This window comes from Meriones unguiculatus, chromosome 1, assembly GCF_030254825.1.
Source record: "Meriones unguiculatus strain TT.TT164.6M chromosome 1, Bangor_MerUng_6.1, whole genome shotgun sequence".
Taxonomy (NCBI): Eukaryota; Metazoa; Chordata; class Mammalia; order Rodentia; family Muridae; genus Meriones; species Meriones unguiculatus.
The window spans coordinates 129,202,417-129,227,298 of NC_083349.1; the positions used below are offsets into that span (position 1 = coordinate 129,202,417).

The following is a 24,882-nucleotide window of genomic DNA, read 5'->3' on the forward strand; positions in this document are numbered from 1 at the left end:
CCCTGGGTTTTACAGCTCCTCTGCTCAGCTCCACAGCTTCTTCACTGTTGGGAAGATTAGCAATGGTCTGCTGGCACACCTATTGCTCTTGCTTTTTTGCCTCGATGATGGAGCGGCCAGACTGATCTTAGCCTGGCACAAAAACAAACAGTGACTATCAAAGGTTTTGTGGAACAACAACCCACCGACAAAACCATTGATCTGAAGATTGCCCTGCCTACAAGAAGTGCGGGATAAAGAAGAAGCAGAAATTGAAGGCATGTACAAACAATGCCTGGCCCAACCTGAGACCACCCCATGGTAGAGAGCCAGCCCCTGACACTATTTGTGATACTTTTCTATGCTTTCAGACAGGAGCCTAACATGACTGTCCTCTGGGAGACTCCAGACAGCAGTGGATCAAGACAGATGCTGGGACTTGCAGCCCAGACCCACTGGGGCTTACAGAGACTGAGAGACCAGCTAAGGAGCATGCATGGTCTAGACCTAACCCCCTGCACATACATGGCCCCTGGGTCACATGGGTCGCCTGGCGAGTGGAGGGGGGTGCTGTTTCTAACATGGACTCTATTGTCTGCGTTTGGTTCACTCCTCCCTGGCAAGGCTGCCTTGCCTAGCTTCAGTGGATGAAGATATGCTCAGTCCTGATGTGACTTGGTGTTCTGAGGAGGGTTGATACAGGAGGTGGAGGAGGGCTCCTCTTTTCTGGATGGAGCAGGAAAGGGGAAAAGAAGGAAGAAGAAGGACTGGAAGGAGAGGAGGGAGGGGGCACCCTTGGGATGTAAAGTAAATAAACTTAAATAAATAAAAACAAAACAAAAAAACAGTGACCATCTAAACCAGAATGGCTCCTAACCGAAGAGCTCTAAGAGACAGTGACTGTCATGTGTCAGCTGCCATGCTTTCATTGATTTGGTCCACAGTACAAAACCAGTGTGGTAGAGCTAAGAGAAAGGTTAGCCTCATTCACTCCACAAATAGCTTGCCTTCTTTATAGCACCAGTAGTCAAGCTGTGCCTGTGAGAGAGGCATCTTGGTAGCTAAGCCAGGATGCAAAGTTGCATCATGGGCTGAGAGGCCTGAAAGGCCACATGGCCACGATGTCATAGGCATCTTCCTGCACGTTCCTGCTCTGCCCTCTGCTGAGACCCTCTGAGAACATGCTGGCTGTTGCTACATATTAGTTTCCTATCAACATATTCTGCCCTCGAATCCTCACTGAACAATTTATTTCTGTTTTCTGTGGTATGATTTGAAAACAGTCGTATTCTCCAAATGGGTTGGTCACATCAGTATCCGACTCAGAGCCTGTTTCTGAAACTATCCAGTAAGAGAAGAGTCTCATAACAGAGCCATAGAAAAAGGTCTGATCACCTTAGGGTTTCTCCATAATTCAGTGGTAGTCCCTTAGCTGTTAGTCCAGCTTTGTCCTACAAACACATGGACCTAGAGGGAGACATGGCAACTGTGCCAGAGCTTTCTCATAGCAGATGCTGAATGGCCCCTGAGTATCCATAAAACCCACGGGACTATGACCCAGGAACAAAGCAATCCTCATGGGAGACCCACCTACTTTTGACACTGGGTCATGCCTGTTCTTAGTTCCCAGTAGATCTTGACAGGTCTGAAGCTCAGCTAAATAACTCCTATCTAGTCTGGGAACATTTGTATTCAGCCAAAGTTCCATAGGGAGATATGTCTAGGGCAGACTTCTCTGCCACTGTCCTATAGTAAATCATTGACTTGGATTCATAGACTTGGATCTTTTCGTTCCAGTTCTTCTTGCCCATACCCTGAGAAAGGCTTGCCTCTGCAAGACTGGAAGATGTTTCCCACAGTGCTCTGCAGAATCTTGAGATGGCCCTACACTTAGGTTTTAGTTCCCTTCAGCCACAGACCAGAGCAGCATGGCCCACCCAAGAATCCTGCTAGCATTTCATCATTGTCACCTAGAAACCAAAGGAAGAGAAGAGATCTCATTCAAAGAATCCAATCTCAGGTTTGCAGTATAAAATCCCCATCACCAGCCCCAGAAAACTCAGTTCAGGGGCAGCCCCTTTAATTCAGGGTAAAATAGGATACATACTACCTAGAACTTGATGTCCATCAACTTTGTCTTCCAAAGCAGACACAGTTTAAACAGCTGGCTTAATTGTGCAAAAGACAAAATTAGTGAAGTCAAATGCAGATTATTTTTTAATATGACAAAAGAGGGAAAAGCAAAAAATCAACAACAAAAAGAGTAAATAAATCATGGCAGACTGAAGGGATGTCTTCAGATACATACTGATGGGAGTTTCAGATAGAAAGGAAAGAAGCAACAGGCAATAAACAATGTCTGGAAGCATCCTGAATCTTGGGAGACATACAGAAATCCAGATCCAGAAAGCTTGAAATACTCCGAGAGTAATCAATTCAAAACAACAAGGCAGCCATGTTAATTAAATTCTCAAAAGAGAGAATTCTGAAGCAGCAAAAGAGAACAAAAGCATCATATATAAAGGAACAGCCCTAAAATTCCTGGTCAAATTCTCAGGAGAAGCCACACATGCCAGGAGGGAGTTGGAATATGCATTTGTAGAAGGAACAGAAATGCCAAGTGGGAATACAATGCCTGGCAAGGTTGTCCTTTAGACTAAAGGCTGAAGGATTCTATCACCATGACAATCATAGTAGTGCTAAAAGGATTCGTTAATCTGTTAGGAACAAAATGCTAAATAATGCACAAAAATGTATGAATGTGAAAGCTCACCAGCTTTGCCTCAGGATTGATGGTGCCTGCCAGCATATGGCCCTGATAAAAAAGGTTTGAGAAAAAAGACGCAAATGCCTGCCTTCACTTTCTCCTGTATGTGTATGTTTATCTCTGCTGCCATCAAACTCCAGCTTCTTCATTCTATTCATGTAAGTTAAACACCAGTGACTCTTCAAGGAATGCCTCGTTTTGAGGCTGGCTGAGACTTCTGAGGCCTCAGGTCCTATGACTCTCTAGTGTGCAGAAAGGCACTGGACTACCCTGTCCCCAGTGTGAAAGTCAACATAATAAATCTCTGTTATAAAACACACACACACACATACACACACACACACACACACACACACACACACACACACACCATGTATAATATATTAAGATCTATAGTAGCAACAAGTGAACCTGCAGGGGCTCTGTGGGTCATTTTCCCTACAATTTCTTGTGCAGACAGACATGTCTCAGTTTACATAGAAGAAAAACTAAAACTAGCACTTGTGTGTGGGTGTGCATGTGTGTATATTTGTATGTATGTATTTCTCCTCCTAAACAAATAAGAACAATAAAAACACACAAGAAATAAATAAAGGAAAGGTAACTGAAAATATAATAAAATTAGATGTTGGTTCTTTGAAAAGATAGAAGTAATGAAAATTTAGAAGTATTATAAAAAGGAGAAGCCTCAAATCAGAAATGAACAGGAAGATATTATAAACGAGCTATAGAAACACAAAGGACCATATGCAGCAACTGGAAACAATTTATACCAACTATTTGGGTGATCTAGAATGTTAAAATAATCTAGAAGATAAGTTCCTAGAAACACACAAATGACCAAGACTGAATCACAGTGAGACAGAAAATCTTAGTGAGCCATGAGGGAGGAGGGATCGGGAGTTTTAATTCTCTGGGACTGAGAAGAGATGAAGGAGGGAGCTGCAGCTGAGATGTGGAGTGGGTGAATAAATTGCAATAAATTACAATAAAAAATTAAAAAGTAAAAACAAAAAAACAGTTTTAATTTTCATCAAAGAAAATGTGAGAACCTGGTGGCATTAGTAAGTGCTATAAAACTTTCAAAAAGAAACACCAACAACACTTCTCAAACTCTTTCAAAAACTGAAAAAGACAGAACATGTCAATGGTAATTTCAAATGACTATCATTACCATTTGTCTGACTCCAAAGCCAGACAAAGACTCTAAAAGAACACAACTATGAGGAACGCATGCACATTAATAACTTCAGTAGGATAATAAATGACCATTTATGTAGCCAGCTGGAATTTGTCCTTGGGATGAAAGGAGAGTGAAGCACACACAATAAATATGACACACCAGGCCAAAAGAATTGAAGGGTAAAAATGCATGACCGTTTTAATGGATACAGAAGAAACATTTGGCAAAATTCAAAACCATCTCATAAGAAAAAGAAATTCTCAAAAATGTGAGCATGGATTTTTACCTCAACAACACCAAGGAGTGTGAAAGACTCACAGCACATGTCATACTCAGGGATGAAATGATGAAAATTTCCTTATAGTTGGGAACAAGAGAAGCATTCTATTCTCACTGCTGCTCTTTGGCACAGTATTGGAAGTACTAGACAGCAAGTAGGCAAGACAAAAGGGAAATCGACACATACATAAAGGAAAGAAGAAATGGAATTGTCTCTGCTGATTATTTGATCTCATATACAGAGACACCACAGTAACTTTACATATGCATACACACACGTACATACAAACCATTCAAACGAACACGTGAATTCACTATAGCTAGAAGATACAAAATCAATATACATAAACCAGTAGTGCTTGTGAACCCTAGGAACAAACTGGATGAAATGAAATTAAAAGAAACAATCCCCTTTGTCATAATGCCCTTTGCAAAATAATAACATAGGAATAAATTTAAGGAAGTTCAGGATGTAGTTATTGAAACCTATAAAACACTGATAAAGGAAATTAAAAAAGCAAATTGAGTTTTCATGGATTAATATTATCAAATGTACACACTACACTGGGTGCTAAAAACTGCCTATAATGCCTCTTTCAGATGATCTGGTGCCCTCTTTTGACCTCTGTGGGTACCTACACCCATTTCCTCCCACATTTCCCAAATAAGATTTGTTTTCATTTTAAAATATTGCATATGTGTATGGAGAGTCTGTGGGGGCGCGTGCATGTGAGCACAGTTGCCTGTGGAAGCCAGAAGACAGTGCTGGATTCCCAATTGCTGCAGCTATAAAATACTCAATGTGGGTGCGGGGGTCAAACCTAAGTTCTCTGGATGAACAGTATAAGTTCTTAGCCACTGAGCCATCTCTCCACCCCTAACCAAACAGTCTTGATGTAATTGCCCCAACTTTATCATCAATATTGTGTGTATTGGAATACCACATTGAGCCCCACCAATACATAGATCATTATGTGTCAATAAAAAAAGAAGAAGCCCAGAAACACATGTATGCTCACGCCCCTCATCACGTGGTACAGTTCCATACCTACACTATACTCACACCATTATCAAACAGAACCACACACAAACTTCGTGATAGACAAGGCCCAATTTTCAACAGTATGTTTCTGCCTTTGCTGACTGAAGATGGTCACTGTCCTGTACCTGGTTTGTCTCTAAACTTAAGCCATGGGCCCTGGCCTCTCAGCTCACCCAGAAGGCCACATGAGCCTTCATGGATGCATCTTGAAACTACATAATTAACAGGGCTTCCAAACTAGGAGCATTTACTGAACCCCAGAGCTGGCCTAAGCCTCTTACTTTATTAATGAAGAAAATGAGGGTCCCTGGGTTTATATGGCTTTGCAATATCTACTTGTAATTTAGAAAAGCTTACAGTCTTTTATAATTGAGCCTATCCTGTTGATATTTAAAGCTGAAGACATTGTTTCTTCTTAGAGTATTTCTTGATCATTGACAAATCGCTCTTGCTAGGAGAGAGAAAACAGTTTTTGCTTGTTTGTTTTAATAACACCAGCCACTCCAACTGCTTCTGTATCTCTTTTCTCTTGGCCTTCAATACTTCCACAAATGTCGCCCTGTGGTGACAGCCCCTGTGCTTGCGGACAGTATTGTCAGACGTTAAAGCAGTGATGGAAGGGGCACAACATGGGGTTTGCCAGATTTCCCCACAGCATTGAGCTCAATGCCGCCGCCGCCCCCCCCCCCCCACTGTCAGGTTCATGTTTTCCCCAGCTCCAAAGTGGGTCACATACCTGAGCTTTTCTGTCCCAGCTTTGTATCTGGAGATCCGAGCCATGGACAAAGGGACTGACAAGGTGTCTAGCCAACGCTTCTCATATTTTGGTTCATTAGCTATGGGTGAGGAAGGTGATGATGGAGCCTGCGCAAAATAAGCAAGAGTCAGTCTTCACGGGTCCAGGCACCACGCTGTCCTCTGGAGAGGCTTGCAAGCAGCTGAGGCATCCCTCCCACAAATCTCAGGTCAGCCAACTTCCACTGATGAAGGCATTCAAGATAACTTCTCAGAGGTTGAGAAACGGCACTTGTGCTTAAATATAAAAGCTTTTAAAATGTGTTTTAAAAAACATTTTGTGTAAAAAGGAATGAGGCTAAAGGGGAGGGGAGAGAGAACTATTTGGAGGAGGAGCTCATACCGTGACAGATCTTCCTTAACTTAAAATTGTGGAACCCTAGGAGGAAGTCGGTCAAAACGAGGTGAGCTGATGGCTGTCAGAGATCCTGTAACATGGGCAAAAATGAAATTGCTTCCACCAATATCAAATGAATTCCAGTCATGAGACATACTTCTAGGCCAATGTCAGGCATGGAGGGTTTTGATTTTCTTTGTTAGACATTCAGAAAGTTGTGAAGTCATACCGCTCCTTGACCTGAAAGGGACACAGTCCCTAAGGGAGTGACTAGTTCTTCTCATTTAATTTTCAGTATTTGGAAATACTCAAAGTCATGGCTTTCTGCCTCAGACAATAGGTACCTTTAAAGGAAACTGTGGCAGAACTTTGTCTAATAGAATGGGTAAAAGTTGCCTCATAAAATATCCTTATAATTCACGTCTTAAAAGAATTGTGAAACCTGGCATAATGAGACTAAACAACAAACTAATCAAGTCCCTAGATCGGCAGGGGTTAGGGAGCCAGACAAGCCACTTAGCTGTGAGTATAAGGCGCTTCTGATGAGAGAGAAGGGGGTCCAGGGACAGATCTGAAGCCCACAGAACAGAACTCCCTCACTCTTAACCCAGGACCTGATCATTTATGCCTCTCCCTTTGAGAGTCACTGTGGAGTGGGGAACATTCTGCCTTCTCCCCATCTCCCTTCTCGAGAGAGGGTTCCTTGAGATCAATCTGGCCCAGATTCTGTGTCTTCTCCATTTGGTCTCAGATGTCTAGATGAAGATAAGCCTTGAGGGTCACCCTGGGAACCTGAGCCAGGAGCCTCACCACTCAGGTCTGGTTTTAGTGAAGTTACTTGCCTGGGCCTGAGACCAAAGAGATCTATCTGTCTTTGCGGCTGTAGAGAGAAGTCAAGTGTTCTGACAACAGGAAGAAGGTAGGCTATGAGCTTGTGGAAAAGCTTCATTACCCTGGGCTGTGCATAGACCTATGTACCCTCCCATGTGGGCTAGGACTTGGGCATGGCAGCTGGGGTGGGGGAGACTCATAGACTTTGAAATGGCACTAACTTTTTTGGAAGCTCACCCTTGGGCACTGTTAATAGGCACAAGGAAGCTCTAAGAAAACTGAGGGACTTGGTGTGGAGAGACGTTGGCAGAGTGGGCACCCTCCAAAACAGGCTCTGAAGAGCCTCTGGGGCCAGCCACACTAAGCAGACAGATGTAGCCCTCCAGCCCGCCCCAATTTGCAGATTGCTTAATGAAATAAAGCACTTTATTAGGGAAGCGAGGACCAGAATGAGGTACAAATCCACAAACACCAGGCACAGCAGCTGTGATACAATAATTACAAAGGAACAATTGGATTTGCTTCCTTGCATTGTAACTGAAAGGGTCACACACCAGAGGGGCCCTGCCAGACTTCCTGTTCTGCATTCTCAATCAGCTACCAGGCTCTAATAATTATGCAGGAAGCAGGAAACAGGTTTTGTTGGTGAAAAGACGAATGTGATAGCAAGAATAGTAACTGTTGGAAATGTGCTTTTCTTCATAGCACATAGGGATTAACTAAAATATATTAGACTTTCTTCTCACCCTGGGAATCCAGAAGACTGAACACTAGGTTCATAATTATGATTCTTTAGGCTAAATTTGTACAAATCTCATGTCCAACTACATCAGGGCGAACCAGTGACACTCACCCATATTAGATGAGATGGTACCCTGAGCCTGCCTCCTTGCTGACAAAAGCATATTCTTCACTTTGAGACAGTGGCTTCTATGAGCAATTTAGAGACATTTATCTACCAGGATGCTGACATCAAAGCATCATGACAGAAGATGTGACAGCATGAGAACTCCTGACGTATTCGGCAACTGTAATGGGAAAGGTAAACCTCTAAGGCGTCATCTCTCTGGGTACTCAGCTGTATGCCCAGAGAGTCAACTGTTCCTCTGCTCCAAGCACAGAGAAACCTCAAAGCTGTCCACTTGACAGCTACATCTCTGTCCCTGATCCCTTGGTTCTCTCCTCTACATTTGCCCCAAGCAGCCTTCTCCCTATGCACTTGTGTCTGAGGATTCAGCTAGGTAACAGAGATCCTGTCTCTCCTGACTCTGTCTGTCTTGACACCCTGGTAGGTTATTTCCGCTCTGTCACACAGTCCAGCTGAATCAGAAATCTGCACCTGTCCCCTTGCCTTTTGACATCAGCAGAATAGGACATTGTTTCTCTTCCATTGTCCCAACACAGACCCCCTTGGGGGGTGCTTTCCTGTCACCTGCCTTGCTGTGAGGGCTGGCAGTCTTCAACCACCTGGTTCCTGTTGCTTGAAAGCAAATGCCTTTCCTTGTGCAGCTTGATGCTTTTTAAACTGCCACCTCCTGTCATTTGGAATCTTCCTGTCTGAGAATAGCACGGCACAGGAAGCCTGGGTTGGCCACTTAAATCCATGTCTATGTCTGACAGCATGTAGTATATAGACTTGAGAACCTCACTGTGCCTATACACCACATAGGCAATTTCTCAGAGACAAGCCCTCAGGCCAGCTTCACTGACATTCAGTTTATTGATACTGACTGTGACCCTGGACTCTGCTTTAACTAGCTACGTTACCTTGACACTGCAGTTTAGTCCAGCACGTGGGATGCTGCCTTGGTAGCAGTTGTCACTCTGAGTGGCAACCTCTACTCCTTTTGTACTTTGCTCTGTTTCAAGAAAGACATTTACCTCCATCTTCCCATGTTTGTGAGTTGCATAAGCACCCTTTAGTGTGCCATTAGCATGATTCCGTAAATAAATTTTAACTCATTGCTCCATTCATTAGAATAAAATGCAATTCTTAACAACATTTAAAATGATTTCATCTTGGAGATGAGCATCAGGTGCTATTTCCTGAGGTCTGGCTGGAAAAGCCACAAGCGAATAGAGCCAGATGACATCTAGCAGTTTGCCAGTAAGCCCTGTCCTGTCTTACTTCACCTGAATGCAGTTTGTGACTTCCTGCCACACTCAGATGTTGGAAAAAACAACAACAACAACAACAACAACACCCCACAAAACAAAACAACAAACAAACAAAAAACCACTCAGCACACAGGTGAAGCTCCACAATTTCTCTCATAATGCTTTTTCCCCATAAAAATCAACATTTAAAAGCACCAACTCGGCACCTGAGTGAGGACTTGCCAAAGGTATGGTTTATGGATATCCTGACATAACGTTTTTAAAATTCATTCCTCAGTAGCGACTACCAAGAAGAGTACATTTGAAGTGTCAGTCTGAACACAAACAAAATAAGCATCAGTCTGAACACACAAACAGAATGCCCCAACATGGCTTTTGACATGGTGTGTATACTTCTTACGTGAAGTTTATTATGGAGCACTATATCTCAATGCTGTTTTCAGGTAACCATGGAATGATTTCAGTTTTTAAAGGACGTTTTGATCAATAAAATAATCACTAAACCCTAGGATAAGAGTCTGTCTCTAGCTGTGCAGACAGTTTATGTTCAATTTCAAATAATAATGGCTGCTCGGCAGTCAGAAACCTGCCTGTGGGTCTCAGCTTGCCATTTCCATCCTCACAAATCCTGCTGGGGCTGTGGGCCCTTGGTAATGAGATTTTAGAGAACAAAACTGCGCAAACATGATAAAAAAAGAGCAATATTTGGCCACAGCGGAGAGAAAATGATGACCCCGGGAAAGCCCTGGTTGAAAGTGAAAGCTGTAAGACACTCTGATTGTGCAGTCAGTACCATTCCCATGGGGACTCCGTCCGTAGAGGGGGCTGTCATCTATAAGCACCTGAGAAGTATTAAAAAGAGATTTCTGTGAGAACTCCCAACTACTGCTATACCTTATATCTGTGCGAGATTACAGGCGACAGTGTCCAGGTCTGTCTGGGAACCCCTCAGAAAGCAGAGAGAGAGATGCCCACTGCTTTCTCAGATACTTCCTTTACCTCACGTGTTCACAGCCCATGCTAGCTTTACCACATCTATTTGTCTGGGCTCTAGCATCTGACACAGAGAGAATAACAGCTGATTAAAAGAAAAACAATGCAAAGTGTGGCAGCCCTATTCTGCTAAGCTTGAAAAAAAAAAAAAAACTTCAAAAATACTCACTGACATGGAAGAGGTAGCTGCTAGGACTCCCATCTTGTCAATACAAGCTCTGTACACAATGGGCTGTGGACATCAAGCCTGTGCACACCTGACCATGTATACACCTTGGCAGTTACATCTGGCTCCACCAACACTGGCCCTTTGCATGCCTGGATCCTTGGACATCTGGCTCTGCCTACCCCCCTTGACTCTGTGTTCCCACACCTGTGGTCTTGAGCTTTGGCTGCAGAAAAACAAAACAGAGTGACTGCAAAGCCAAGGCCTTCATAAAGGCATAGAGCTGTTCTGCTCTCATGCCCACAGAGGTGTTTTTTGTGAACAGGGGTTTAAACTGTAAACCATGTTGAATTGGAACCATGCTGTGAATGGTGGATTTGCTACCATCTCCACCTGCCTTAGCAAAGTGTTATTATGCTCTGCTGCAGGAGAGGACTGAGGAGGCACACAAAATGCTCAGGGCTTTCTTCCTCATGGCTGAGAGGTGTGTCAGTTGTTTTGTTGCTGTGATGAAATACCCAGGAAAAAGAAGAAATAATTTATCTTGGCTCTTTTCAGGGCTTATGGTTCACGGCTGGCTCCATTGCTTTGGGTCTGAAAGGTGGGGAGGGATGCTGGGAGGGGTGGGGGACCTGAAATGTTACAGGGGAAGACTGTGGTGTTGTAACTGTGAATAACACCTGACAACTTAAGGGAGGGCAGATTTATTTGGGGTCACAGTTAGGAGCACAGTCCATGATGGCGGAGAGAGCACAGTGGCAGGCACGGCTTGCCATTGGAGCAGTAGGTCCATTGCATCTAGATGGAACTTTGGCCAGAGCTCCAGAAACCTGTGCCTGCCATCGATGTAAAAAAGAGGGTCTGCAACTTCCCCAACAGATAACAGAAAACTGATAACTGATAACTGAAGCCCACTTCTAAATGCAGTGTATAAAATAAGCTAATTCCTTGCTTTTTATACTGGGCAGGAGCTTCCACTAACTCAAAACAACTCCACAGCAGCTCTCCAGTGGCAACTAGCATGGAGTGCTTGCCACAGTTCACGTTTCATGACAGAGAACCAGTACTTAAAGCACATTCTGTGCACATAAGGAAGCAAGTCACAGATGGGCCCTCAGGTCCTACAAGATGGTGCAGGTCTATGCTGCCTAACACTTTGCTGACAGCGGATCTCTGCCTTCTGCAGCTTTCCTAATAGTCCTGGTACCTTCTAGGAAAACCCATGGGGTGTCAGGATAGGGCAATGGCTTGCTCACCTATCACCTTTCTTCCTTTACAGACCTGAAAACACAGCTCTGACGTCACCTGGAATGATGGCTAATCTTGACTGTTAAATTAATTGAAAAGGTCTGAGATAAATAAAACATACCACAGTGTGTGTGTGTTTTTGTGTGTGTGTGTGTGTGTTTCCCAGTGAGGGCTACCTAAAGGGAGGATGTTCTGAATGTGAGTAGCTCCAACACATAGGCAAGGTAGAGATGGCATAATAAGGTGAAAGTAGAAAGTCAGTGTAGAAAGTAGAAAGCCAGGTGTTGGCTCTGCATCCTGCCAGCATGATATGAGAAACTTAGTTCTATCCTAGCACAAGCTTCCTGCTAGGATGAAGACTGAAACCTCTGAAGCAGGGAGCAAAAACACATCTGTTCTATCTTAACTTGTTAGCATCATGCTCTGTGTGATAGCAAGGCAGTTGACTGAGCCATTGTAGATGGGTCTGGGGGCTCCTGCAGATAGCATGTGAAAGTCAATACTATTGACCCACTAAGACTCTCACTTTCTTGCACTATTTCTAGGATCTGGATCCCAAACTTGGTTCCAGTCTAACTTTGAACAGTCACACTCCCTTCTCTGTGGGGTCCTCGTGAGATGAGCCCCAATTCTTTGTGCTTCTGTATCAGCCTACAGCAGCCTCCTTATGATACAGGCCTCTTTTAGATGGGCACCTACCCCAGCCTCCATGAAGTGTTACTTCAGATGGACCATCACAGAAGATTGCCTGGCACCAGTGCCATGGCAATTCTGCCAAAGAACAGTGTGCAGACCCTGAGCTGTCCCGAACAACAAGAAGCTGCTAAGTTAGCAAACAGTGCTCAAGGGTACCTCTGCTGCAAGACAGGCAGCAAGCACAGACCTCCAGCCTCTGCTTCTGTGCAGTAGTGAGGATACAGGAGAGATAAGTCTGATAGTTCCTCCCAGAATTCCTGTGAACAGTGACTTTGTGATTTTTCTCCTCTGGAGAGGAACAACTGGACAGACAACAGCTAGGCTAGGATACTCTGTGTCAAGAAATAAAATTTCATTCTGAATTACCATGTCAGGTAACCAGCCTGCTCCCCAACTCCTAACCACCCCAGCACCCATTATTAATCTGGGGAAAACCATCCAGAACAGGAAGCAAGTTCAAGGGCTATATTGATAAAGGTGATTTTAACAGCTGGAGGCACTGGAATCAATTCAAACATAATTGCACCCACGTACTCACACAGAGATGAGAAAGCAGGAAGCTGGCCCCTCCTGTGATGCCTGGCGGACACTAAAAATGCAGAGAATGACTGGAAAAGGAATGTGCCTTCTGCTCAGCAGCTTTATCTGGACATCTGCACTCTGCTCTTCCAAACACAGATTTTGGAAGCCATCCTTATCTCATTCAAATATAGGCTTTTAAAAAAAACACAGTCATTTTAAATGTGAATGGATGCTGAAGGTTGAATGTGTACTCTGCCTTGAGCTCTGAGTCCCTGGCCTGTGGGGCGCTATGAAGAATCTGGGATCTTCGGGAAGCGGGGTCTTGCTGGCTAAGAGGGTAAATAAGGAAATATCTAAAGGTTGCAACCCAGGTGTGGGCCTGCAGTTTCTGGTCTCTGGTCTGCTGTGGTGAGAGGTACCCCCTTCACCCCCACCCCCCAGCATGCACATCTACCACAAACCCCTCCCTGCCTTTCCATCATGATGGGCTGAAATCCCTCTGAAACCACGAGTCAAATAAACTTTCCCTTCTTGGAAGTTATTTCTCTGAGGCATTTTGTCTCAGTGAAGAGAAAAGTAATAAAATTGCTTGAATATAATTGTTTATATGACTTTTAGAAATCAGTCTCACTTTATGGAGAAAATGATACATATTATCTGTACTGTGTTTAAAAAGAAAACAAAACCAGATTCTAATGCACAACTTTTTTCCTGTAAGATCCAAATATGGATAAGGTATAGTCAAATTATAGGTTGTATCTCAGTCCAAATACAACATGGGCCTCTGAACTTCGAACTCTCCAAGAAAGGAATTACAAACTAAGGGTTTTCAGGAATCAGGAGTTTAAGAGTGAGAGATGAGTACAAGCCAGACTTAACAGTTTGCACTGAATTCCCCCAGTTTAGGAGGAGTGATTTTTTTTAAGAAGCGTTTTTTAATAACCAGGTAACGAAGATTGCTGTCAGTATGTAATTTAAGGTAACTACCTGATGTCAGAGATGATGGGTTATTTTGATGGAAGCACTCCAGCCCCCTTTAAGCACTATTCATAGTACACCTTACATATTTCTTATTTGGAAAACAGATATTCCCAGCTTCACTTCAGGGAAGGGGCGTGCCACCGCTCTGTCAATCTTGCCATTTATCTCTCAGCTTCCTTACTGTCTATGTTATGGTAAGTTTTACAACAGTGATTATTCACCTTCTGGTTTTATTGTCTTGTCGAATGTAAGGAGAATGCCACTGTCAGCCATATTTCACCTCTCCTTCCCTACTTTTGTGATCCAAATTGGTCCCCGAAACGGTCATCAACCATGTCTTCCCATACAGAGAGCATGCTCCTAGCTAGGTGTCTTTTCTAGCTTCAGGTGCATCTTGCAAGAAGCAGGACTAACATTTCTACCTCGGGTTCTTTGTCACAGCGCAGTTTGCAAGCACCAAAGTGCAGTCTACGGTACAAATGCTTTGTGAACCTTAGCAGAGTTTCAACTGTGAAAGCCGAGGTTATGCTGGCTCCTCGGAGATGTTAGAGATACAGAGCTGACTCTGTGAGCGTCCTGGTTCACCAAGTACTCCTGAGTCCAGGGTAACACAGAACAACAGCCGCCAGAGCCATTTGCCTCTCTCTGCTAACTTCCCGCAGCCAGCTGTCCACATGTAACCCAGACTGGGTTCTACCTGGATGTGGGAGCGTGGTTAGGATCTGCTATTAAAGTGGCAAACTATTAAACCAACTGTGGGATGCTACGATTCTACTTTTGCACCAAGATTGTCGTGGAGAATAAGCCCACCTGCCCAGAGGGAAGCTGGCCTCAGCATTAGGAGGCACGCTCAGAGCAGCAGGCACTGGTGCTTGTGATATTGCTTTCCTTTGCTCCGTTCTAGGGTCTTAGGATAGGGGAAGAGAGGACACAGGGTTAGGCCTCTTGGCAAATCTAGAGTGTTCATGCCTCCTTGGTGTTTTCTATGAATTTGGGAATAAACTCTCACTGTTCCCCTTTCATGCAAGTCTTCTGGAAGTCTCCTGAAAAAAACTTGAGACTCTTGTGAAGATCACCTGAAATCTTCATTTTATATCTCAAAATGAAGAATAGTGTTTGCTTTCCATGCAAGTATGAACTACTGGTTTATGGTGTCTCAGTGGACATAAGGCCAAAGACCCTCATGGAAATAAATGCCAACAGAAACGACTCGAATTCCCATTTTCATCGTTTCTCCCAGAACATCTACAGGTGCCTCTGTTGGATCATGAACAGTTTTCCCCGCAACCAAGGGCCCTTGGGATTGGGGTTCCCAAGTTATGAGGTCAGGGGATTGCACGAGCTTACTGTGTGGCTGCAGTGTCCATTCAGGTGCAGGCCACTGTCAAAGAGAGGTGACGAGGCCCTGCTGCTGTGGTCACTGGATGGCCCCGGGGACCCTGAAACAAAATGAGAGGTATTCATTCCAGATGTAGTTTTCAACCCCATCACCTATGACCATATGACCGTAAAATGGCTGAGCACACAGCTAGAGCCAGCTGTCCATTGCTAGGTCCATCTCAGGGATGGGGAACAGCAGGGGGGTGGTTCTCTGGGCTGCCATCTCTTTCCTAGGACCTGGTTTCCCCATCAACACTCCTTAGAGCAATTAATTGCCTGTCATGTCATAAGTCACTATCAGGGTCAGAGCAGGGTTGTGCGTACAATAGGACCATAAGCCTTTTGGCAGATGCTCATCCCATTCCACTATTATGGCATAGTTCCTCAGAGCTGCTGACTGGTGGGTGACTCTTGGGCCTCTCATTGCTGCAGACAGGCAGTTTGAGAATGTGGACAATGCAGTCACAGGAAGGGTAACCCTGCACCAGTCACACCACCACCACCACCACCACCACCACCACCACCACCATCACCATCATCATCTATGAAGAACTAAGTTAAAGTTCATTTGAATATTGTTTACACTTGCAGTGAATTTACTTGTATAAACAGCAAAAAAAATGTGGCATGATTATTATTTATAACCATCATAGTTTCACAAGTTGGGGTACTGAGATCTTCCCACTGTGTCTTTTAACAGCTAAGTGTCCCACTATTATGGGAGATGATCTGATTCACAAAGATTTCCCCAGGGCTAACACAGAAAGGCTCACCCACAGTGTGTCTGACCTAGTCCAGAGGCTACATGTGTCTAATAAGCCCAACCCCCTTTAAGAACAACCCTGAGACAACACAGTTCAACAATCAAGTTAGACTTGTAAATCCATTAAGAACTGCTCAGGACTTCTTGGATCTGGGCACAGGGGTCTTTCCTGCAGCAGACTGATCCTGCAGCCAAGGACTACTCATGGACATGGCCTAGAACCCCTGCACAGAGGTAGCCTATGACAGTTCAGTGTCCAAGTGGGTTCATAGTAATGGGAACAGGGAATGTCTCTGACAGGAACTGATTGGCCTGCTCTTTGATCACCTCCCCCTGAGCTGGGAGCAGCCTTACCAGCCCACAGAAGAAGACAACGCAGCCATTCCTGATGAGACCTGATGGGATAGGATCAGAGGGAAGGGGAGGAGGACCTCCCTTATCAGTGGACTCGGGGAGGGGGACGGGTGGGAAAGAGGGAGGGAGAATGGGAATGGGAGGGGAGGAGAGAGGGAGCTACAGGGGGGATACAAAGTGAATAAACTGTAATTAATAAAAACAATTAAAACAAAGAAAATGAAAAAAAAAAAAAAAGAAAGAAAGAACTGCTCAGGAAACTTGGGGCCATTCCCAAGGTTATTTGGGCTATTCATTCAAGCTCTCAAAGGCAGCACCAAGAGAAAGATTGTATTCTCTGACTGCTCCCAGCACCGTTATTTCCTGCATAGAAACACTGTGGGCAGATCCTATGGGTCAGCTCTTCCATTTTCGTGGTGCTATCTCATAGAGGCAGATGGTTGAGCACCACTGCCTTCCTGACAGACCCCCAGAGAGGCTGAACATCTGGCAGCACATAAGAAGCCCTCTAGAAACCATGAGCAGAGAGACAGCCCTGAGACTGGGCCTTCTGAGCCCTTGGAGAGCAGGCAGAAGTGCAGAGGACAGCACCGTGGCTTGCTTATTACCGACTAGCTGCAAACGATGGTGAGCATGCAATGCTGCCAAGAGTGAAACAGGAAGGCAGGTCCTCTCCCCACCCTTCCACCCCCAGGAAAAGACAGTGAGAAGGGAACAGAGAAGCAGGACCCCATCCCGCAGCTCAGCACCTGACTATGCCATCTCATTCCTAGGACTGCGGTGAATTGTCAGTCCTCCTGGGAGCACACAGGTGGCAAGGAGGCTCTGAGGCTGACTGCTCCTCCCCAGTCCACCTCTGCTCCTCGGAACACACACAGCCCAGTGCGCCTTTCCGGCCTACATCGTATCTGTAAGGACGGGTATGACAAAAACACTTCACCGTATTCCTACATGTGCTGGGAGGCGTGAGAACTGTTTACCTCCTTAAACACAAACCATACAAACAACTAAGCGTAGCTGTTCATTTGCTCCCCCAGGTGCACACAGTTGCTGCCTCGTGCAGTCTACCCCAGCCCGTTACAGAGTGCTGCTTTTGCAGTAGCCCATAGTTGGTTTTGTTGTTATTGTTGTTATAATTTACATTTATAGTCACACTTTAGGGCAGTCCATGCGATGCTTTTCAAAATCTTTCATTTATGTCCAGAACCAACCTGTCATTATTTGATTATTTGAGAGAATGATGAAAACACTTTAAACTGTCTATACCTCCCTAAAACCCAAAGGGTGTTGCTGTTGTTCTGGGAGACGTGCAACAAATGCCACTGGAAGTGTGTGCCTGAGGAGGCTATGGGTAGTGAGAGAGGAAACTTGAAATTGATAGTCCTTTGTATACAGTGGATTCCTAGTAATTAATTTCTCAGTGACTGTCATCTCTTCTTCTGTATCCCCAAAGAAAAATTTGAAGAGTGCCAATATTGTTTTGTTTACTACCAGCATATCAGTGTTAGCAATTGTGATGTATGTGTGTGTGTGTGTGTATCTTGTATGTGTGCAGGGAGAACATGTCTATTTGTGAGCAGACGTATGGGTGTGGAAGGGTACATACGCATGTGTGTGCACATGTGTGTTGAAGATTGAGGACAACTTCATCTGTCCTTCTCCAGGTGCTGTCCACCTTGTATTTTAAACCAGGGCCTCTCCAGAACCCCAGGAAGCCCCATGTCTCTGCCTCTCCTGAACTAGAGTTACAACTGTGTCTCCCCATACCTGGCTGTTTTAATCTAGGTTCTAAGGATGTTTTCTTTCTTTTTAAAATATTTTTTAATATTTATTTTTTTTAATTTATTCATTTTACATCCTGATTTTAGCCTCCTCACTCATTTCCTCCCAGTCCCACACTCTCTCCCTCTTCCCCTCTATGCCTTTACCATAGTCTACTTCTCCTCCCATGACATCTGCCCCTAGCTTATCAAGTCTTATCAGGTCTGCCTGGATCCTTTTTCTCTGTGGCCTGGCAAGGCCGCATTATCAGGGGGAAGTGATCAAAGAGAAGGCAATTAAGTTCATGACAGAGACAGCCCCTGTTCCCCTTACTTGGAGATCCACAGAGACTGAGCTGCCTATCAGCTACATCTGAGCAGGGGGTCTAGGTCCTCTCCATGCATGGTCCTTGATTGGTCTATCAGTCTCTGCAGGCTCCCTTGGGCCCAAATTTTTGGCTTTGTTGATCTTATTGTGGAGCTCCTGTCCCTCTGGGTCCTTATATTCCACATTCTTCCAAAAGATTCCCTGTGCTCTGCCCAAAGTTTGGCTGTGAGTCTCAGAATCTGCTTTGATAACCTGTGGGGTGGAGTCTTTCAGAGGACCTCTATGGTGGGCTCCAGTCTTGTTCCCTTTCTTCTACATCTGTTGTCTATCCTGTTTTTTTTTTTTTTTTTTTCTGAGTAAGATTTAAGCATCCTCCTTAGGGTCCTCCTTGTTGTTTAGCTTCTTTAGGTCTGTAGATTTTAGTATGTTCAGCCTAAATTATATGGCTAATATCCACTTATAAGTGAGTATATACTACATGTGTCTTTCTGGTTCTGGGATACCTCACTCAGGATGATCTTTTCTAGCTCCATCCATTTGCCTAAAATTTTTGCTCAACTATATTCATAGCAGCTTTATTTGTAATAGCCAGAATCTGGAAACAACTTAGATGTCCCTCAGCTGAAGAGTGAATACAGAAATTGTGGCACATTCAGGCAATGGAATAGTACTCAGCTGTTAGAGGATGGTTTCAAGACAAACACTTTACTGACTGAACTATCACCCTAGCCTGGTATTTGCAATTATTAATTCTATAAATAGTTATTATAAAAAACAAAGAAAAATATTTATAATCAATAGTTCTAAAATTTCTTCCTTTAGGGACTGAGCTATATTCTGTCAAAAGTTCCATGACTGCACTGATTAGACACAAAGCTTCAGGGCCATGGAGGGAAGCATTTTGGCAGATGCTCTAAGCCAAACATAGCATTACCACAGGACCCAGAATCCCCTTCTCTAGGTAGACTATTAACAAAGATGTCCAAACAAAGCCTGTTGATGAATGTTCACAGCAGCATAATTCATAACAGCCCAGAAATAGAAACATTAGCTGAAGAGTGGATGGAGCAATGCCCTACATCCATATAAAGCAGAGCTATGTATCCCTAGCAGATGCATACTATCTCACCAATGAACTTCAAAAACATCACGCTAAGTGGAAGGAACTGAAGGCCAAGGTCACAAATTGTATGACAACATTGATATACATTTCCAGAAAAGGCAAACCCACAGAGGCAGAAAGCAGTGACTTTTAGTGGCTGGGACCTTTTTGGGCAGTAGAGCGTTAAGACATTTAATCAGTGGTGATGGCATATGACACAGTGAAATACTAAGCAATATGCAAAGTCTATCTGTGTAAAAACATCAAGTGTCCGAGAGTCTGGAAAAAATACACAGGTCTGTTCACTAAGTCTCATTGGGTATTTATTTTTTAATTAATATCATTTTAAGAAATGCTGAAATGGACATTTTCTTTACAAGTACGTTGGAAATTTTTCTACATCAGCAATCACCACTTTAGAGCACAGATGTTGGCTTCAGACAAACAAGCACCCCAACAGAGTCTGCTCAGGGAGAAGCAATTTTACCTCAGAGACCCATATTCACCAGAGGCCATTTTGCATGGATTTATGGAATGATTATGGCCCTTGTGTTTAAAGTTTTATAGATACTAAGATTTAACAGCTTTAGGTTGTAAAGAACAAAATAAAAGGGGAATGGACATTTATAGAATTAATGGAAAAATTGCCATCTATCCCTGGAGCTCGGCATTGGCCTGAGCAGTGGTGTGTCTAGGAGTTCCAAGAGGGTCCATTCACAGAGGCTGAGCTCTGCACAGGTCCTCAAGAAGGGGGTCCAATGAGTTCCTAGCTAACTAAAGGCTAGGGGACAAGCCGTTAGATTCCAGCCAAGCCTTGAATGGAAGCTACTTTAAAGTTCCTGGGTATGAGGGGCTCTTGTATCCTTCACGGGAAATGGTGACCTTTCCTTTTCAAGAAACAGGTGTTGAAATCTTTGTGCTCTCAGGTCTACTCTTCCCATTCCACCAGTGTTGGCAGCCACCAAACACTCATCATCTCTCTCTAGCCAGAAAGGTTACCAACCTCTAATAGGAGGTAAGAAATGCTATGTACGTGTCCTGTCATCTATGTGGTTCCTGCTGTCCATTTGGCCAGGTTCTACCTATTCCTCAAGTTCAGTCTCAGCACACAGGTGCATTCAGAGCACACAGTTAGGTCCACACAGTAGGTGAAAGACACTTGCCTGGGGGTAGGCTGCTATGCACTCTACTTGTGCAAGAAAGAGATGGAAACAAATGTCCAGCACCATTATCAACCTCCTACATTGTGGGCAACAGTGCTGGGGGTGGATACAGCCTCTCCTGTACACAGCCTTAAACCCCCTCCATCACTTCCAGTTCAGAAATTTCCACCATCATTATGTGGTTTGGATACATGTGCCTCCAAGACCATGTGCTTAAAGGCTTGGTATCAGTCTGGTAGGTAGAGGATCTGTTAGGAGTGATGCTTAGAGAGAGAGAGAGAGAGAGTCTAAGTGAGACAGCTACATCAAATCCCTCCCCACAGAGCTCAGAGAACCCCATGGAAGAAGAAACAGAAAGAGTGTAAAAGCCAGAGGAATGGAGGACACCAGGAGAACAAGGTCCTCTAAACCAACCATGCAAGGTGCAAATGCACTTACTCACAGAGCATGAAGAAGCAAGCACAGGGCCTACAAGGGCCTGCACCCGGTCCTCAGCATGCATATTAGAGCACTTAGCTTAATATTTTTGTGGGACTCCTGAGTGCATGAACAAGTGGGGCCCTGACTCTTGTGCCTGACCCTGGGATTCTTTCCCCCATGTGGGGTTGCTATTGGGCTCTCTCCAGTGTTTTGCTGGGCCATTGAGAAATGCACACCTCTTCTTTAAACCCAGTCCTCCCCTGGAATTTCAGAGAGGGCAGACATTTTCTGTTCTTCATGGTCCACGTGTCACCACATCCACAGCAATAGGATTGCCCACCACTGTACCCTATTCTGTTAGGCACACGGCTACTTCACATCCTGCTAAGGAACCTCTGTCTACATCCAACAGGCATATTTCCTGACTCAGCTTCCCAACTACCAAGACCTGCCCCTGACTTCATTCTCTGAGTTGACGGCCAAGAAGAGGAAATGCTGAAAAGTATTATTTATAATTCTTCCCTCGTTTTTTCATATTTGCCCTCTTTTATCACTCTACTGTGTTCTTGTTCTCTCTGTGTGTCCTGCCCTCATTTTTTGATGTCCAGCAACATGTTTTTGCTTTTTTTATATTTATAAACAAAACCAACCTCCCCCCAAATAATTCTCCAAACAAGACCAGATTAAATAAAATTTGCAGTGAACCCAGCAAACATCTGTATGTGCAATTAAATGCTGTGTCTGTTACTATGGCACAAATCTCAAATAAACAATATATACGTGTTCTGGGGATGGGGGGGACTCTCAAGTTTTAATTCTGTGGTGTTTGGGGAGATAAGATGGGGAAAGTGAGAGAATGGGGAAATCAATTTATTTTTCTTAATTCTGTCCGTATAAATATATTCATGAAGACCAAAAAAGGAAAGAAAGGTTGGGATGGTGACAAAACAGGAGAAGAAGGGAATGTGAGACTCTCTTAATTATATTTGACCAAAAAAATATGACAGAAATTAATTTCATGGTGGGAGAAGAGATTTAAAAAAGTGACAGAAGAGGATGGGAAGGAGAGGGAGACAGAAAGGGACCAAGTAAGTGGAAAAGGGGGAGCCATGGCAAAGGAGTCCCATGCTGGTGTGAGAATCTATCTGCTTCACTCTTTGGCCACTGAGGCAGGCTCTGGCTTAGTCCTTCTCTCTTGGCTCCCTCAGCTCAGCCCCCACTCCTACCATGCCAGTCTCTCCCCTCCTCCATATACTGGGAGCTAGCTCTCCCCAGAATCCTCAGGTCTTAGTTCTTGTTAGCCGCTTGCAGTTTGAAGTGACTCACAGAGTGGTTGAGGTGGAGGGAGGCATTCTGGGCAGCTAGGGGCTGGGGAACACAGCCACTATAGTGGACAAGGCAGCAAGGTCCGAGTGGCGGCTATTCTCAGCAGTCCCGCTGTTGTTCCCCCAACCCCCACTGCCTGCTCCAGGCAGCCCCTGAGCATCCTTAAGCCACTGGATCTTGGCACCAGACATGACAATCTGGGTGAAGAGTTTGGCTGCCTGGGTACAGGCGATTCCTTCAGGGAGATCTGTCACCTCCAGCACCCTTCCCAGCACAACATCTGCTGTCCCCAGATCAGTGGAGGCAGATTTGAGGGCTTGTCTCTTGCCTTGGTTTCTGTACTTCAATCCACTCTGTCCCTGGTGTACCCTATAAGTTGAGTGGCCATCGAGCAAGGAAGGGCAGATTGAATTGTAATGGCTGACCCAACCGGGAATAGTGCCCATCATCCTGCCCTCATTTTATCACTCTTGTTTCTTTCATTTCAAACCTCCCTGGTAACACTGATAAAGTACTGAGTCCTGCATCACCTCCTCATGTCCTGCCCACACCATCAGAATCCTTATCCTGATGTGTGGTAACACAGGGAAGCTGCAGTCCCCCAGTGTCTCTGAGTGACTGACGATAGGCATCGCCACACCCCTGTCTCTGTGCACACGGGAGCATTCCTAGCATCCCTCAGTGCATTCCACAATGAGAGCTATGATCTTCCCTTTCGTCTTTGCTCTGTTGCTGGTATCTACTCTTCTTACTCTGGGATCCTCCCATCTACAGATGAAGCCCTTCCATGTTACCCTTGGATCCTCAAGAACGTGTTACCTGTAGCTTCTTCTCCATTTCACAAGGGTGTAATCCTCATGGATACAGGGCAGGTAGCAACTCCTAACCATGAGTCTGTACAGGAGTGAGGTACCAATTTCTCCACGAATAGGAAATACCATGGCGACTCCCTGCAGTCTCTTGAAGATGACAGCCTCAATGATCCCAGGGAAATGAGGCTAGAAAGAAGGTCTGAGTCTAATGGGTTTTCTGACAGAGTATGAAATGGGTATAGCATGGTCAGACCCTACAGCTGACCAGGCCTCAGGAGCAGCACCAGGCCACTTACACACCAAATAAGGGAGATGCTGACAACATGGTTATTGTGATGGAAGAGAAAGAGAGTGAGTGAGCATGCACTATTGACCAGGGAGAAGGAGTCACCCTTTCCTGCAAGAAGATGGAGGGGAGAGTAAGCCAGGGTGGAAAGGAAGACAGGTTCTTGCCGCTATCAGCAGCTGTTCCCCGACTTGCAGGAGCAAAAAGTCAGCTTGATGGAGGCTGAGCCTTGTGTTTGATATCTTTCCTAGAAGTAGAAGACAGCATCCAACAGAAAGCCCATACCTGCACTGCCCCCCAAAGAAAGGGCAGGGCTTTTTGTTAAATGTAAACAGCTATAGAGAAAAAGTTAAAGTCACAAACAGTGCTCAGTAAAGGGCTCTTTCTAGGTTTGATATTTATCATGACCTTCCTGGATGAAGTACATCAGAGTATCACAAGCTCTGCCCCATCATGGTCGGCACTCTGAAAGGTACATTTGCATGACAGGGCTGTATACTTAATACGAGGTCAACCTAGACATGACTATAAATCATCCTACATATATGCACATGAATGTATGTGAAGATAACTGTGTGTGCATGTGTGAGTCTGTATGATTGTGTGTGAGTGTGTAATTGTGTGCTAGTGTGTGTGAGTCTGTGAATGTGTGTGTCTTAGTGTCTATGTGTGTGCCCATGAGAGAGAGAGAGAGAGAGAGAGAGAGAGAGAGAGAGAGAGAGAGAGAAAGAGTACATAAACACAGTAGCAGAGAATTCACATGAAGGAGGACAGAGTTGCTTCTGACTTTGATGTCTGGAGTGCCTTAGGAACCTGTTGCGCTCCTCTGCCAGTCTGAATCATTCTTCTCTCTAAACGTGTGCTCGGGAAGTGATTTATACCAAGACATGTGGATAAATGATGTGGGAAGTAAGAAAATTCCACAATATTCTAAGAGCCGCCCCTTCCCGCTTACCTAAGGGCAGCTTCAGAAATGAGGGTGCTTCCCTGAGATACTCAACAGTGATGGTGACTTCATCGCCAGCATTTCTCAGAAGATGCACCTGTTCAGGAGAGAACAGCACTTCACTATTACAGAAGAACCAGACACACGTGGAAAATCGTCTGTATGGATATGTCTTGCTTTTTAAGAATTTGTTTCAGGATTATCTTTGAGATCCTGAAACTCTATAGGACTAAACGAGGCTAAAGATGGTGGCTATGTATCCGTAAGAGTGTACAGCCTTTGTGCTTTGTCTATGAATGTGTGGA

The 24,882-nt window shown here is 44.6% G+C and overlaps 1 protein-coding gene across 5 annotated transcripts in view; it reads right to left on the bottom strand.

The window, feature by feature from the left end:
* The window catches only part of Sntg2 (syntrophin gamma 2), a 216,196-nt gene that overhangs the window by 82,586 nt on the left and 108,728 nt on the right, over window positions 1–24,882 (bottom strand). For all 5 annotated transcript variants that reach the window (XM_021643987.2, XM_060366668.1, XM_021643988.2 and 2 more), the window contains 3 exons: window positions 24,587–24,674; window positions 15,285–15,376; window positions 5,987–6,114 (listed from right to left, as the gene is read on the bottom strand). In XM_021643987.2, coding sequence (XP_021499662.1) covers window positions 5,987–6,114; window positions 15,285–15,376; window positions 24,587–24,674 — 308 coding nt within the window. The remainder of the gene's footprint in view (window positions 1–5,986; window positions 6,115–15,284; window positions 15,377–24,586; window positions 24,675–24,882) is intronic.